The 16,801-nt window shown below is 40.9% G+C and overlaps 1 protein-coding gene across 4 annotated transcripts in view; it reads left to right on the top strand.

Annotated features, from left to right (window-relative positions):
• The window catches only part of mcf2lb (mcf.2 cell line derived transforming sequence-like b), a 51,623-nt gene that overhangs the window by 29,963 nt on the left and 4,859 nt on the right, over positions 1-16,801 (top strand). For 3 of the 4 annotated variants that reach the window (XM_080902788.1, XM_080902789.1, XM_080902786.1), the window contains exons 4-29: positions 1,992-2,082; positions 5,351-5,470; positions 5,608-5,724; positions 6,744-6,893; positions 7,016-7,140; positions 7,742-7,856; positions 7,929-8,048; positions 9,126-9,317; positions 9,413-9,604; positions 9,817-9,976; positions 10,652-10,710; positions 10,807-10,892; positions 11,044-11,110; positions 11,200-11,315; positions 11,424-11,493; positions 11,589-11,681; positions 12,028-12,120; positions 12,226-12,351; positions 13,352-13,573; positions 13,668-13,760; positions 13,852-13,930; positions 14,038-14,110; positions 14,261-14,367; positions 15,726-15,791; positions 15,940-16,017; positions 16,448-16,557. In XM_080902788.1, the coding sequence (XP_080758914.1) occupies positions 1,992-2,082; positions 5,351-5,470; positions 5,608-5,724; positions 6,744-6,893; positions 7,016-7,140; positions 7,742-7,856; positions 7,929-8,048; positions 9,126-9,317; positions 9,413-9,604; positions 9,817-9,976; positions 10,652-10,710; positions 10,807-10,892; positions 11,044-11,110; positions 11,200-11,315; positions 11,424-11,493; positions 11,589-11,681; positions 12,028-12,120; positions 12,226-12,351; positions 13,352-13,573; positions 13,668-13,760; positions 13,852-13,930; positions 14,038-14,110; positions 14,261-14,367; positions 15,726-15,791; positions 15,940-16,017; positions 16,448-16,557 (2,920 nt within the window). The remainder of the gene's footprint in view (positions 1-1,991; positions 2,083-5,350; positions 5,471-5,607; positions 5,725-6,743; positions 6,894-7,015; positions 7,141-7,741; positions 7,857-7,928; positions 8,049-9,125; positions 9,318-9,412; positions 9,605-9,816; positions 9,977-10,651; positions 10,711-10,806; positions 10,893-11,043; positions 11,111-11,199; positions 11,316-11,423; positions 11,494-11,588; positions 11,682-12,027; positions 12,121-12,225; positions 12,352-13,351; positions 13,574-13,667; positions 13,761-13,851; positions 13,931-14,037; positions 14,111-14,260; positions 14,368-15,725; positions 15,792-15,939; positions 16,018-16,447; positions 16,558-16,801) is intronic. The other variant, XM_080902787.1, reaches the window with a different exon arrangement.

Raw genomic sequence — 16,801 nt, forward strand, 5'->3', positions numbered from 1 at the left:
TGTGTGATATTTCAACAAAGACACAACTACAATTGTTAGTGTGTACAATCAAATTGTAAGCTTTTTGTTGATAACGAAAGACCAAAGAAAGAAAGAGAGGCCCAAATGACTTCTCTGAAATCATACCATCTCTGATCTAAGTCTATATTAATTTGGTCTTTGCTAGAGAAAATCATTTCAACTTCATAATACATTAAATTAACATGGATACAATCACTGCGAGAAAATCCCCCTTAGAAGTCAGGCGAATGGTTTTGTTTTCATAAGCATAATCCAAATTAAAGTTTATTTTAATTTATTTTGTTTCTTATAGATTCACAAATTAACAATTGGTTTGCTTCTTATTTATTATATAACACAGATGCACATTTCTTTGCCCTGTTAAAAGACAAGAGGAGGCCGGGGCTGTACCATGCGTGTTATGTGTTGCATATCCACTAAACCAGGAGACTCATCCCATCACTGCAGTGGCTTTGGGCAAAAGCTTTTTCACAGCTCGACTCACAGCTCGAGGTGCTTCTGTACCCTTTGACATTAGAAATCCAATTATTAGAAGGACACTCATGGATGCGCAGCCCCCAAAGCACCAGAAAATATCTATGAATATTTAAATGAGTAGTTTTTGCAGTAGTTGGGAAATTGTGTGTTTGCAAAAAAAATTTATAGCTACACAAAAAACTGTACATCCACTTATTCACATTTACCTTCAAATTTCTGCTAATACTTTACTTTAAAGTTGTGCTACTACTTGATAGGCCAAATGATTAAATTTCCCATCCCCTGGCAGTGGATGTTCAGCATAAACCACCCTCTTATTTTAGGAGTCATAAATGTCTGAAAGGATGAAAAGCTCTTGTCTCACTTTACCTCTGCACATGAGTTGTAAAGCAATGACTGTGTGAAACTGCAGGGGTGAAAAGTGAGGATGATAGAGGAGGAGAAAAAGGAAAAGATGAAAGGGGAAGGAAGTGTCATGAGTAATTTAATGTAAATGATACAGTAAGTAACAGCATTAACTAGAGAGGCAGACATGAATAGATTTACTAATACTGCAAGCTTTGGGTGCACACTGTAAATGCTCTTCAGAACCTCACTCACATCTGTTTTGATCCGTTGATTGGCTAATAAAGCTGCCCATTGCTATGCACCCTTGGTTTGGTTGGCTCTTATTCCAGCAGCTCTCAGCTCTCATTGGTTAGCGCACAGATGCAGTGAAGGGGGTGCAGAGTCTGGATCCTGGAATGGTCTTAAACATTTGGCTGCCTCTGCTTCAAACAGCACAACACACTGGGATCTGCATCTACTGTGTTTTCATTTTGCCTTCATTGTTACACGGACCGCTCTTTTTTTTTTTAACTGCTGCCACCTTGTCTACGCAGTCAATAGTTGCAGAATGAAAGATGTGAAAACAAATACTTGAAGCTTACTGGAATATTTCTGCTTGAAAGGTAATGACGGTGCTTTACCTCTACCTGAAACAGGATGCACATGTTTCAGGTAGTGTAGATAGGATTCTGCTGGTAAACTGCACGTGCGGCCGTCAGTAGTTGTTGTCAGTGTTTACCCATCCCCTCCCCATTTCTACTGGGACCACAAAGGAGAGCAGGGGAATGGGGGAAGTGAGGGCTGGGGGCTGGTGGCCAAGAAATCTGGAGGCGCTTCACAGTATCTCCTTTTATTGATGGCGCCAGCTGTCTAAGAAGATAAAGAGCAGCACAACAAAACTGAAATCTGTGAACAGGCACTTGGCTTCACTTCTGTGCCATAGAGGATTTTTTCCCACCTCTTAAAGCTCTTGTGTTTAAAGAATTCCCTACTTGTCTGTCGTTTGGTTGTAGTACAGGCTGTTTCCATGTAAAACAAACAAACAAACTGATATGACATCCTCCACATTCACTGTGCTGCTAACTTTCTCACCCTTGAACCATCAAGCTGGTCACAACAGATCTGTTTAGTTTGTGCTGAAAATGTTTCCTCCTTGTGTGTTCCAGCTTGTCGTCAACAGGCGTGGGGTTCATCCTGGTGATTGATCGCCGGCAAGACCGATGGGCAGCTGTAAAGGGGACCCTGCTTCGTATTGCAGTAAGTTTGTCTTTGCCTCTGCAGATCTGAGCATGCACTTGCCTTCTGCATGAGTCTCACTGGGACAGAAACAGATATTTCATCAGCTGTGAGAGTGAGGGGACCGAGGTTTGACAGGAACTGTCCGTACACCATCACCCATGGGAGGATGAAGCTTATTAGGCCTCAGAGAGATGTTGTAACTTCCTCTACTTAACAGCTCCACCACTAATATATGAGAAAGCACAGCCATAAGCTCTCGACCATTACCATCACAGCCAGTGTTTTCACAGCTATGGGGAAAAATAAGCTGAAAATACAGCAGAATGTGTTTGTTTTGTTCACACATTCGTTTAAATCTTTCACTCATCATCTTGGCTTTACATTGATTGATATTTGGGCCTCTATTATAAACAATTGAGTAAATTAGTATAAATGAGTCACTTAAATGCTGCTCACAGTGGCTTAAAGGACTCCTGCACAACCTACTAAGCAAAGTAGCCTTTTGTATGTTTTTCAGCTACTGCATGATACATCAGGATAGAGGGAACTTCTGATATAATCTCTTCCATTGCTCATTAATCCTGCTTCTTTTTAGATGGAAAACTGACACTAACAGAATAAGGAGAATGTTATTTTGGAGCATGTTTCATTTGTCCCAGGCTTTACTTGTGTACAGTGAGCCAGAGTGTCTATATGATCATCCATGTTTCAGGCTTTCTGTAGGGAGTTGATGAAGCACTGGCAGCGCTCCATAGTGTATATAGATGGGGGTGGGAATCACCCTCTTACACAATCTCTCAGTATTGTTTAACTGGAGCTAAACCAATGGACTGCTGACAAGCACCATGATTCATATACTAATGAAAGAAGGCCACTTTTCTTTGGCTTAGTAGCTTCTTTATGTAACAAAAATGAGCTACTGTGTTGATCTCCAGTATCATAGAATTGCTCCACTGGAATCAAAAGAATCTCAGGATTTTTCAGACACGGCAGATGACAAAGATGGTGTGTAGGACAGTTTTCCTTAAGGAAATCTACATAGAACAGCATTTTTTGTGTGAAGCAGATCCTCACGTGTCTATTGAAAACACTGAAGGAGGCAGATGTATAAAAAGATGAAATGCCTGAGTGGGAGAGCAAACGATGGCTATTACCACCCACTGTCTCCAGAGATATGGGAGACCCACTCAGTCATTTCAAATTAAATCAAGCTTTATTAATCCCACAAGGCAGACTTTTACAGGTTGACAGGCTGGTAATAAGGGGCCATTCAGTCAGCCCTGTACTAATACTCTGCTTGAAGTGATTCCACCAGGCTGTTAAATACGTGGTGATGAAAAGTGGCGCTATCTGTAGAGTGGAGGTTCTTCCGTCTGTGTGTTGGTCTGTGTCTGTGAGAAAATAAGGCGGCTGAGGAGTGATGCTCTTTGTCTTTTGCTGTGCATGTGCATGTCTATGTAGATGTGTGTACTCGTGCATATGTGGGCTTGTGGGCCTGAATGTGGGTCAGTGTGTTTTTGAGGACAGCTGAGCTGAGTCTTATGAGAGAAAGTGTTTGTAGACTGGTCTTAATTAAGTCTGTCACTACCTAAAGCTTGTCATTTATCAGGCTCCTCCTGAGGCGTGTGTGTGTCAGCCATTGTCAAAGAGCAAGTAGTGCATGACTGCCAGAGACAACAGATCCAAGCAACATGGATGAATGCTTGGAAGCTAAGACTGGATATATATAATAGTGTCAGCTCCCAAAACTGTCTGTAGCCTTTAGCCTATGAGAACTTTAATTTAAAGAAGATAACCTGCTGCACATGAATATATAGTTATATTTCTAAAAATATATATTTTTAATTCCTGCGACTGTTTTAGAAAACACACTGTGTTAGTTGGACTATATTTAGCTAGTGCACTAGGACTCACAGCAGTGCCTTTGTTCAATGTATTCTCTGAAGGTTTAACAAGACATTACATTAAAGTTCCTAACAGCTATTCTGGATTCTTACCAGGAATCGGATATATCAGGCTTTGCTACACACAGGCTCAGATATTAATTTGCATATATATTTCTTAGGATTTTGGTTTTTTGATGGTGATAAAATATAGAATCTTACCAGATTTACCATTTACTCGTTTCAGATTTGTTTCTGCACAAGACTGCCAGATCCATTAATCATAAAATGATTAATAACAGGCCTGTTTTGTGATAACACCTACCACTAACAAACAGAGCCATATGTTCTGCAGATTGCATGATTCATCTCTGCAGATGGTGAATGACCATTTTAACCAGTTATCTTCCTTCTTCCAGCGGGTCAGTAAGGACAAACAATGGATTGATTTATTAATCCCATTAATAATGCTGCTCCCAAGAGGATTTCTTTTATGAACAATGTATTCGCTCTCACTTCTGCTTGGACCAGCATTCCCCAACTCACTCGAGGAGGATGGCCAATCAGACAAACCATCCATTTAGGTCATTAGCTAATTAAAGCTGCATTATCTATTGTATTGCCTGAAGAAGGGAGATCAGCTTGTGCCCTCCATGCTGTCAGTGGGTGTCAATCATGACATTTTAATTAGCTTTTATTGGGTCTGTTGGCTGAGAGTGTGTGGTAGATGGACAGAAAGATACATATGAAAAGGATTTATGTGGATGTTCTGAACACATGAAGCAAAACTGTTTTGCTTAGTGAAATCTGTTTTTGTGCTGAGTATGTTGTTTGAAGCAACTGTCTTTGTTTTCTTTTTGCAAAGAAATAATCAAGTTAATTATAGACGTGTCCCCTAGTGTTTATACTGTGCAGCCAAGCTGTGAAAAGGGCTAAAAAAATACTCCTCAGATACAGGGATAAGATGTGAAATAGATGTGTCTAAAAAGGAGATAAATTGATAACTTCCTTGTCACCAAACAACTCAAAACTATGCCAGTTCAGCTTGACAATGTCAACTGAGTAAGGGGAAACCCTGATTGAATGTGCCTCCACACATGTGTGAATACGCCGTCTGCCTCATTATTCATGCAGAAGCATCTCAGAGACATGAAGATTAATGTCCCTGGCATGCGATGGCGCCCTGCACCCTCCACATTTTCTTCATTCTCTGGTAGTCTACTAGCTTCTTCACATCGGTGTTATCACGTGGGAGATGGAAGGAGAGACAAAGGGGGAGAGTAATATATGAGAAGTCCATGCTGTCAGCAGGAAAACAAAAGAAGAAAAAAACAGAACATGTACAACTGAAGTGTGATGACTTGCTTGCCTTACTACATACTCGGTCTCCTTTCCTATGTCAGGGCTCCTTCCCAGGGAACCTCCAGCTGGTTCTGGTTCTGAGGCCCACTACCCTTCTGCAACGCACACTCTCCGACATCCTCTTCAAGTTCAACAAGGATGAGTTCAAGATGAAGGTGCCGGTGCGTGCGCTTTGGGTCTCCTGTGCAAAAACACACTTGTGTCTATTCCATGAGTGACTTGTGTTCTCCTCTCAAATAGGAAAAAAAATGAAGAAGAAATATAGTTGCTCAAAGATGTTGATGTTTGTCTCTCTCAGGTGATTATGTTGAGCTCTATAACTGAGCTGCACTCTTATATTGATCGCACCCAACTGACCCAGGAGCTCGGGGGAACACAGGAGTACTGCCATGAGAAGTGGATCTCTCACCGCACAGTATGTACTGTTCAGTACTATCCATTGATTATAAGACAATTAAAAAAAAAAACTTTTTCTGCATGCCTGTAAGCAAGGGTTAAAGTGGGTTTTGGTAGAAGGGAGAACTCTAGTATTCAATGCAGCTGTAAGGATTAGGGGCGGGATCATTTAAAAATAATACTTTAAGATCTAATTTAAACTGAAATGTGCTACCCTTGACATAACCACTTATAATGAACACCACAACCTGCACTGCTTAGTCTGTGTGCCACAGTGCTGTAAACTAACCACTACAGCCTGCACTAAAATCCCCAGCATTTTCATCCAGCACATATATACAGTATGTACCATGTACAGGTCCAACATCTGATGACCAAAGAATAAGCATGGTTACATAAGCTTTAAATTTCCAGTTTATCAGATGCCTTTGAAAATAATTTCTCATCTTCCTCTCCTGTCCTCTTTGTCTTATACCTTTCTCCATCTCTTTGAGGGAACTTGCTATACCACACACAATTGGCTCGCAGCCACACTGTGGTCCAAACGGTACAGAAATAGTTTGTATTTGCTGATATTTGCTAAACTTTTTGAAGCATTTGAAATTACCTGAAGGTTATAAGTGTTACTCTGTTTATCCATGAACACCTTACTTGTGTTTAACGTGGAAGCTGGCTTGTAAGTTGGCTGCAGCACATGAAAAATAAATTTTTCGGTTCTATTAGATATTAAACTGCTGATAAGATTTGATCACTTATTAGCTAAAAGTGCCAGAACTGGATCCATCCAGTCTACTTTAACCTCCGCCTATACAGTAAGATCAAAATGTAAAGTGATATTTGCAAATTGAGTACTGACGATATTGTCATAAAGTATTCTACTTACAGACTGCAATTCGGAACTAGCCAATCCCCTCAAAAGTGCACTTTATGATTTGTTTTATATGTTACAAGAACCCAGTGCATTTTATCAGCATCACCTGAGAATGAAAATTTGGCATTTTCTCGATGAAAATCTCTGTTGTGTCTCCCGTGACTCAGGCTATTGAAGGCTTTGCACTGATGGTAAAGAAAACGGCACAGACTCTGCAGTCATTTGGGACTGAGCTGGCAGAAACTGAACTCCCAAATGAAATACAGGCCACAACCATCCTTCTGAGCACACACACCAGCAAGAAAGAAAGAATGAAGGTAATACCTTCAAATATAAAAATGCATTCTTTGAAATTACAAGAGTAATATGATATGCATTAATTGCTTCATTGGTCTGTTCAGATAATGCATGCTTGCCCCATCTGTCTCTGTATTTCTAGGAGGATTTACTGGTGGCTCTGGGTCAGGGCAGCAGGCTGTTGGAGAGCATCAATGAGCCTGTAGTGCGAGACCCCGACCACAACATGAACCAGGATGAACTGGAGAATCTGGCTACAGTTCAAAGGTTGGAACCAGTTACGCCAGTGGCACAGCTGCGGGACGGTGACTGAAAACTAAAAAACTTCCAGTCATGGCACATTAGGAGATATTAGAGGAGCACTTTTTTCTTTGCTGATTGAGACAGAACTTTTAACTTTTTGTGGGATGAATATTTGTTTGAAATTCATAAATAATGATTCCCTAGATTTTTTTCGGACATGCTTTGAACTAAGTTAAAATTAAGAGCTAAGCATATCAGGCCAGCACTGAATTATAAAGGCATTTCACATCCTGATGTATTTACGTAACAAAAATTAAAGCCTTTTTTAAAATGCAAGATATTTTTTCCTGGCCTGTTTCATCTCTTTTCGCTATTTTAGGAATATTGTTTCAAGTCAGTATGCTTTGAGGTCACACGGTATTTTAAGGCACATTGAGAGAACCGATCTCCACAATAATCATAATAGTTATTGCCACTAAATAGCATAAAAACATGCAAACACAATAAACCAAGAGGATCTGAAAACCTCAGTCAGCATTCTCTGCTTCATTAATTTTCCCCCTACGGCTTTAGCTCGATTTAACGCTGGCTCTTTCCTCTCCGTCTTTCTCGCCTTGCCTGGCAGATTGCTGTCTCAGCTGGACGAGACAGAACGAGCTTTTGATGAGTTCTGGGTGAGACATCAAACCAAACTAGAGCAGTGTCTTCAACTGCGCCACTTTGAGCATAACTACCGAGAGGTGAGCAGGACTTTTTTTATATATTGAAATCCCGCATACTGGATCTCTTCAAAACTTGTGTTTCTGGTGCAGGTGAGGGCTCTGCTGGATCAGGTGTCTGAGAAACTTGCAACCTTCTCTGAGGTTGGGATCAGTCCAGCCCATGCTGACCACATCTTCATTGAGCTCACGACCTACGAGGAGAAAGTCTGTGTAAGTCACACCTGAATCATCACAATTAAAGCTTTGTGTAATCATGACCCAAACAGCTGAATAAGATGCTTTATAATATGGATGGGGGTGGAGGGGAGGTGTTCTGCTTTCTTTTTTGTCATTTCGAAATTACATTACACTCCAAAAACAAATCACCGGCTGTGTTTTAGCAGATGATTGAAATTAAATGATATTTAAATAAACTTTCATGTAAGAAAATTAAAAAAACGGAGATGTGCTTCATTTTGTTCAAAATGACTAATTTGTTTGCGATTTTATGTAGTAAGGTTGATAGAACAGATAATAGTGATCATCATCATCATGAAATGTGATTAAACATCTTTATATTTCATATTCATGTGTAAAATGTCTAAAGTGCAGCAATTTTCTCAAGTTTTCTTATTTCATAATGTGCGTTTATCTAATAAAGTACTGCACAGAGGACGCAGGGATCACTAAAAAAGTCCAACTTAAGGACATCAAACTAGATGAGTTTCTCCCAAACTGTGAGAATAATTAAAGTCCATAAAGATAATAAGGAAAACCAAAGCTTAAGGAAGGTTAGCAAGGAGCAAGGGAACTCAGATGACATCAAGGGTGGAAAAAGAACAAGGTTGTGTCTAAAAATACAACAATCTACACAAAAAATTAAACAAATTTAAAGTAAAAGCGTAAGTAATTCAAATTGAAACATGCTATGCACTGACCAACAGAACCACATACTAAGCAAGAAAGACCTAAATAAAAAAGTAGTGCAATCAGCTTTAAATCAAGAACCAAAACTACATCAGCAGCTTCATCTGGACAAAATCCCATTACACTCTGCAGGAACTCTTAAATATGAGCTTTTAGGCTTATATTTCCTAAAATTCGTGTCACAGCTGCACAGTGCATTCAAAGCACAATACCTGTGTGCACAACAACCCCATATATTTTTGACTCACTCAGTGTCTATAACCCAACTGGACCTCTCAGGTCATCTCAGTGTGCTTTCAATAACTGTGGTCCTGTTCTTTGGAACAAACTGTCCGCTGAGCTGAGGTCAGAACTGAACTGTTGCACTACACTGGTCCTCAGGAGGTTCTGGTCAGAACTGCAGCCTTGTCCCAGGAGGGTGATGAACTGATCCAGAAGTCCCACTACGCTGAGGACTCCATTCAGCCCAAATGCAGTGAGCTTAGAACAATCAGTGAAACTGTGAACAACAATCTGAGAGCCAAGAAGGACCATCTCCTCAAAGCCAGGGAGCTACACCACCGGCTGGAGCGGGTGAGAAGACAACTGCATACATGCCCCCATTAGTCCCTTTGTCTTGTGTTGTTTCTGGTTTTTCCACTTTCATCCTCCTCTGCTCTCCTCTGCAGGCATCAAAGTGGGTTGATGATGGCATATACCTGCTGGCTTCTCAGCCGGTTGATAAATGTCAGTCACATGAGGGCGCAGAGTTGGCCCTGCAGGAGCTGGAACGTTACCTGGATAATGCAGGCGAGAATCAGCTGACAGACCTCAGCACCATCTGGAAAGACTACGAGGCCGTGCTGAACCAGCAGTTTAGGGTAAGAGGACTGACATGAGAGGAGAACACACGTGTTGCATTCAAACGTCACATCGCTGAGGTTTTCGCCAACAAAAATGACCACATTAGTGCTAATGTCTAACATTGCATAATATCTCATCTCAGATTATTGTGTTACGACTTTACTGATGTTGGCATACATCAATAACACATTTAATGGTGACACTTTTCCGGTGGCTTCCTGTGCATCAGGACCAAGTGGAGAAAGTTTTCCAGAAGCAGGCGTCCATGCAGGAGATGTTTGACAAGAGGAGAGTCAGCCTCAAGAAGCTAGCAGCTAAACAAACCAGGCCTGTGCAGCCAGTAGCCCCGAGACCCGAAGCCTTCATCAAATCCCCTCTCAGCTCACCTGGTCAGTCTTCACACGGCCGTACATTACACTCGTCATGCAGTGCGGAGCCTTTTCAGACTTTCTCAGGTTTTTGTGCTCTTCAGTCTTAGCATTACTTGAAGCCTGTTGATGCTGTCTCTAGCTCTTATGTGTGCAATACCTGAGACCATGCATTAACAGTCCATTTTCCACTGTTCAAACACAATAAGGATACATAACTTATTGCAGAACAACCTTGTAGAAGGAAATAAAAAAAAATCTTATATTTTTAGCTTGAAATCACTATTTTCACGACAAAAAAAATGTATACATTTTCTTTATTTATCCTGCATCCTACACATTTACATACAAGGGCCTTTACACACTCTCCAGTTAATTTATAGTTTTTCACAGCTATTCTATTAGTCAGTATATTGAAGCATTGACAGTAATAGAAACCACATAACCTCTTTGTATTAATTGTACAAAATTGCCACACAATGTATAATATACATGTTGCAAAAAGGATGTTTCAAGCTGCAAGCATTACTGAGCTGAAACCAGCTTCTTACAATAATAAAGTATTTGGAAACCTTGAATGCAGCTTTTCTAATATCATGCCACATTCCTCATGACCAGCTAAAACGATCAAAGTTATTAATAGTTATTACATAGTTTAATAAGTTGAAAATCATCCCTGTATTTTCACATCCCCAGCACGCAGAGCAAAGCTGGAGAAGAAATGCTCAGAGACAGACTCCGGCAACTGTGAAAAAGTGAGACTCAAGATTCTGTTTGTAAACTGTTGTACAAGTGTTTTCTGAAGACTTTGGAGTCTGTTCCATATCCAATGTTCCCCCCTTTTTTTTTAGGGAAATGGCCAACTGAAGAACGAATACAGTAGCAGCAGACATACCTCTCTGTCAGAGGAGGAGGAGAACCTGGCAGTGCTCAGGCGGTGAGGGATCAACACTAACTCTTTCATCTGTAATCAAATTACACAGCAGATGGGCTGTGTGAAAAGGGTTATCTGGGGATCTAAAGCTCCGTGCAGCTATCTGAGTACACCAAACCCCTTACTTGATCTCTCTGCCTTTGCCTTTCTGCAGACATGTTATGAACGAGCTGCTGGAAACTGAGAGGGCTTACGTGGAGGAGCTGCTCTGTGTCTTACAGGTGTAGAATCACTCCACAGAAGGTTTTCTGCGCTCTCTGTTTTTCCTGCTCTGGGTATTTCATATTGTGCTTTTGTTGGTTTGTTTCAGGGATACGCCTCTGAGATGGATAATCCAGCAATGTCTCACCTTATCCCTGCGCCTTTGCAGAACAAAAAGGAGGTTTTGTTTGGCAACATGCCGGAAATTTACCACTTTCACAAAAGGTAACGGAGCGCCATCTGGTGGTCACTGATCATATCTGTCCTGTGTTGGACATAAAGGCCAATAAACACATTCAAAATCTTTTTTATTTTTTTTTTTTGTTTTACCAGAACTTTTCTGAGGGAGTTGGAGCAGTACACAGACTGCCCAGAGTTGGTTGGTAGATGCTTCTTAGAGAGGGTGAGTAAAGGGTGAGATAGCCGAGAGGCACACAACAAATTTTACTGAAGGAAGGGACTGTGCTGTACAAATCTTTTTCATTGCTTTCCCCTCAGATGACAGACCTGCAGATCTATGAGAAGTACTGTCACAACAAACCTCGCTCTGAGAGCCTGTGGAGGCAGTGCTCAGACTGCGCCTTCTTCCAGGTGAACAAATCAGCCGTCAGCACATTTGTGTTAGCCTAACCCATTTAACATTTCATTGCTTGGGGAAATAACAACCTCCCAAAAAATATTTTTAAAAACTCATTTGTATAAATACTTAAATTCAGTTGCCTAGTTACCAAAAATTGCAAACTGATTTTTCCAGCATCCAGTGGGAAATTAAAAGCTATAATATTTGAAAAACACAGCATTATATAACAACTCAAATGTGTTTAACTTGGTAACTTTTCAGTGAGATACAGTAGCTCAAAAGAGATTTACGCTCAGGTGGGCAGAGTAAAAAGGTGTTAATGTTTTATTTGACATCATTTTCTTTTTATTACATCAGGAATGCCAGAAAAAGCTGGAGCATAAACTGGGTTTAGATTCATATCTCCTGAAGCCGGTTCAGAGGATTACCAAGTACCAGCTGCTACTGAAGGTGTGAATCTATCTGTTGGCCACAAATCAAACAGACTCTACAACTGTTTTTTTCTGTTTTCGTGTGGTTGCTATGAGCTGTTTCTTCGGTTTTTTCTAACTTCAGGAAATGCTGAAGTACAGTAAGGGCTGTGAAGGGGCTGATGACCTGCAGGATGCGCTGACCTCCATCGTGGGGATCCTCAAGGCTGTCAATGACTCCATGCACCTTATCGCCATTACAGGATTTGAGGTGAGACATTAAACAGGCGCAGAGTTTATCAGTCACCTAACAGATGCTTGGCATCCACTACATGGACTCTCAGAGCCACCATAACCTACAGTTTATAGTTAAATATCTAGAAGGGAAGAAATTTCACAAACTGGCCTGCTGCAAAGGTGCCCAAATATCTGTGAAGGTAGACTGAGACTGCATGGCTAGGTGCTTGATTTTATAGGCTACACCTGTGGCAATGGGACTGTTAACACCTGAATTCAAGGAATAACAGTTGCCAGCCAATACTTTAGTGTATGTCACTGACATGTCATGGACGTCAGATAGGTTCTGAGGTGAAATTGTTCTTTTAAATGATATAATAGAGCTTTTTACAATCCATGAAGCAAAACTGAAAGCTCTTTTTTTTTAAATCAAAATGTAAAATCAGTTCAAACAAAGACTCGAGTAAGAAAGTCTACATATTTTGTGATATTTAAAACATTAAAGAACTGCACTGCAACAACATATCTGTGGCCCAGATATGCAAATCTGTAACACTCAAAAATAATGTGCAAACTGTGAAAACTGTTGGGAGAAAAGAGCTGACATGATCCTTCGACTTCCTTGATGTCAAAGGATCAAATGTTAACAGATCATTTGAGATATAAAGGTCCAGAAAGGTGAAACTCCTTTTGAATTCCACTGTTACTTTCATCTAGCAGATGGAAACATGATGATAAGTGACGTGAGAGCTTTGAAATTAGGATAAATTAGACAAGTGTTCTGCTCTTGCGCCTGTTAAAACTTGGCAGCCACTTACAAGTGTATATATAAATTATTTAGAAAGATATATTTGTCATAATCGTGACACTTCAGATAACTCTGGCATACAGCACAAAAGAGAGCTACATTTGGCATAAAGACTGAGGTGTGTGAAAGTCAAACTTGGGCATCTGTAAACTATTTTAGAGCATATCCAGCGTGTTTTTGTTTTTAAATTAAAGTATCTCTTCCCTTCAACCCATTCATTTCTCAGGGTAATCTGAGTGAGCTGGGTAAACTGCTTATGCAAGGGTCATTCAGTGTGTGGACCGAGCACAAGAAAGGCCATGCCAAGGTTAAGGATCTGGCCCGTTTCAAGCCCATGCAGAGACACCTCTTCCTCCACGAGAAGGCCCTGCTCTTCTGCAAGAGGAGAGAGGAGAACGGGGAAGGTTATGAGAAAGCTCCTTCATACAGCTTCAAGCAGTCCTTGAATGTGAGCCCATCTAAGGTTGCAAATTGCATTTGATTCTTTTTTTTACTGATGTGGTAACAAAGATGCATATTTCTCTTCACTGTTTATTGAACAGATGAGAGCCGTGGGCATCACTGAGAATGCAAAAGGAGACAACAAAAAGTTTGAAATTTGGTGCAACTCCAGAGAAGAAGTCTATATTGTTCAGGTAAATAAACAAAGACTAATAAAGAACAACTACTGAGCAAATACTCTGATAATGGTTAGATTTTGAGGGGTGTACATCCTTTTTGTCTCAGGCACCAACGGCTGAAGTCAAAACCACTTGGGTAAATGAGATCAGGAAGGTCCTGACGACCCAGCTGGAGGAATGCAGAGGTACATTCATGTATTATGAAAGCCATTATGAAAGTTTTTCTATAACTTGTGCCTTAGCTGAAGTGATGTTCCAGCATCGCTGTTTTTCTCTCATTTGTGTCATTCAGAAGCAAGCCAGCAGAGGGCACCAGATCAGGCCACCCATGCTCCACCTGTTCCCACTGGAACCGTAAGTCTCAGGTAAGTCCGAACTCCCCACCTCATTTACTTTCTCTCACTGGTGTTACGAACATTTTCCATGTGATTGCCCTTTGTAAACTTTTAATAATCTGGGCCAGTTCTTTCAGAAATTGTTGAAGCTTCTCATGTTGCTCTCTTCTCCACTTGCAGCCCATTCAAGACAGGCCAGAAGAGCATTAAAAAGGGAGAAGAGAAGAAAGCTGAGTCCTGCAGTCCTGATGTCAATTCCTCCTCTTCTGTAAAGGCTGCAGGGAAAGGTGAGTGAAGAGCGCACGAGGGATACCCGCCTTGTTTCTTGTTAAATTTTAACTGTAACATTTGCAATGCATGTGTTGCGTCAACTGTTTTACCCTACCTCTGTGCTTTCCCACTTCTTATGATTGGTTCGTGTCTTAACTTCTCATTTCCCAATGAATCAAGTTCCATTTTCCCTCCGTATTGATTCCCTCTTAACCCAACTTACCTTCTTCCTTAATTCTTTTTGTCCGTCTGTCTTGTCTCCTTGCTTTCCGTCTGAGTCAGATGAGGGTGTGACAAGCCCGACCTCAGACAGAGCTGCTGTGGCTAAAAAGCGCTTTACTTTACAGGGCTTCAGTAACCTCAAAGCTCAGAAAGGTAACTGCAAGCCAGAGATTTTCCATTATCCACCTGATATGTCATCTTCTGCATCTGTGAAACAAAAAAAGGATTTTTCCATTTAGTGTGACGCAATACATTTTTGTTTAATCATCTTAAGACACTAATATTACATCAGTTAGAAGCTGGATCACTCTCATGTCTTTAGGACAAGAAATAATCAGGCTCAAGTGAGTTTGCAGGAAGTTATTGCTATAAATCATCATAGATCATATACAATTATGTTTTTAACCTATTTCCTGACTTTGTCACAACTTCTGGGTAAAGCTAACTTCTGACAGCACTCTTTTCACTTTTACCACAAAGACATGAGTGTGTGACTGTTGCTCAGTCTGGAGAAAGTATCTGGGGGATTTTATTAAAGCCTTTTAGTCAGAAATGCTGCATGCTTCCCTCCACAGAGCCCTCAAGTACTGATGACAAAAGTTTTACATTGCCCATGACAGTCTTCCCATCATCAGGTATCGCACAGCTCTAGACCCCAGTTTTATTTCATCCAATGTAATGGCATTTGCACAGTTGACATTTTGACTTTGTTAAGAAAAGCATGTGAATCTGAGCAGGTGTTGAAAGTTATGTCAGGGTAAACAGAATAAATCAGCATGCAGAATATCAGAACCACAGAAGTGCAAAAACCTTACACCTGCATACTGTAACATGTCAAAATGTCTCCCGTGAGCGGCCTCTGTGTTGCTGAAGCACTTTTTCTATGGCAGCAGCTTCTATTCTGAAATCTTGCAGAGTTCAGCTACTTTTTGCAGGTGCTGTTTTAGTTAGAGTTACTTTTCTACCTCTGTATTAGTTGACTTTTGTTTGTTTTATTAGTCTGAGCTGAGAAAGTGCTGTTTTCTATGCCTCCTTTATACCTTTCCTTCATTCCTTTCATGAAAATAGGCCTGTTGAATATTACTTTTTGATAATTATGTCTTTCTTGATTTAACTTTCAACCTCATCTCTTCTTTTTACTTTTTTTCCCCAGGATCTCCCACCAGCCCAGATCACAAGACGAAACGCCAGAGTGATCCCACACCATTTGGCTTTAAAGGTAATGTTCAGCCACTGCATAGCCTCCTTGCTGGGTTAGTTGTTTTCCATAATGCTTGAATACATCCAAGGTCTTACACAGGTTTGGTTGGCTGCAGCTACAGCAGGAAAAGTGACTAGCTGTGTTTCCATTGCCTCCTGTCCCTCAGATGCAGGTCCTCCAGCCCTCCACCTGACCAGAGCCAGGTGGTTCAGCACCTCTAGTCTCTTACAGACAAAGTGGAGAGGTATATTGGCACTAACCTGCCACAGCTGGCTGTGTCAGGGTGTTTCACTGCTATGAACCTTTTAAAGGCAGCGCGTTTGTCTTTTCCACATCCCCTTCAAGTGCAGAGAAAATCATAGAATACCCTCTGACACAGAGGCATGTTTGCCTGCCCACTTTATACCTCTGTTTGAAGAAAGTTTAAAATATGAAGTTGCATGCCAGTCTCCACCATCTTGGAGTTTTTCTGTAGTGCATAGTTGTGGATCTGATTGTGTAATCTGGGATTCCTGATTTTAGCCACTTTTGTTCTAACAATGGGGACCTTATCGTGGTTCTTCCATACTCATCACTCTCCCTTCAGGTCACGTACATGTTTGACAGTAGCTGAGGCTGAATGTTGCTGCAAACTAAGCACCTGTTTTGTTTTGTTTTTTGCCTCTTCTGTTCAGGCTGGAATAAAGCCTCCCTGTCACTCGATGCCTCAGGGGAACATGACGGCTACTCCAGCGCTGAAGATCCTCTTAACTCTGACCCAGAAGATGAAAATGGCAAGAAGCTGGTGAGTCACTGTGTATGACTAACAGATAGCAGGCTTGTAATCACAGTGTTGGTGCTATGGTATCCAGTATTTATATCTAAGGTTACATTCAAAGTTTTCAGACATTTGATATCATTGTTGGTACCATAACACTGCCAGCAGAAATAGAATACACTTTTATGTCAGTGTTGCTCATAGCTTCAGACAACAGTGATGGAACGATTCCCAGTATTCGTGCTATATAGGGAGTGCAGAATTATTAGGC

Source organism: Rhamphochromis sp. 'chilingali' (assembly GCF_963969265.1).
Source record: "Rhamphochromis sp. 'chilingali' genome assembly, chromosome: 14".
In the NCBI taxonomy this organism is placed as follows: Eukaryota; Metazoa; Chordata; class Actinopteri; order Cichliformes; family Cichlidae; genus Rhamphochromis; species Rhamphochromis sp. 'chilingali'.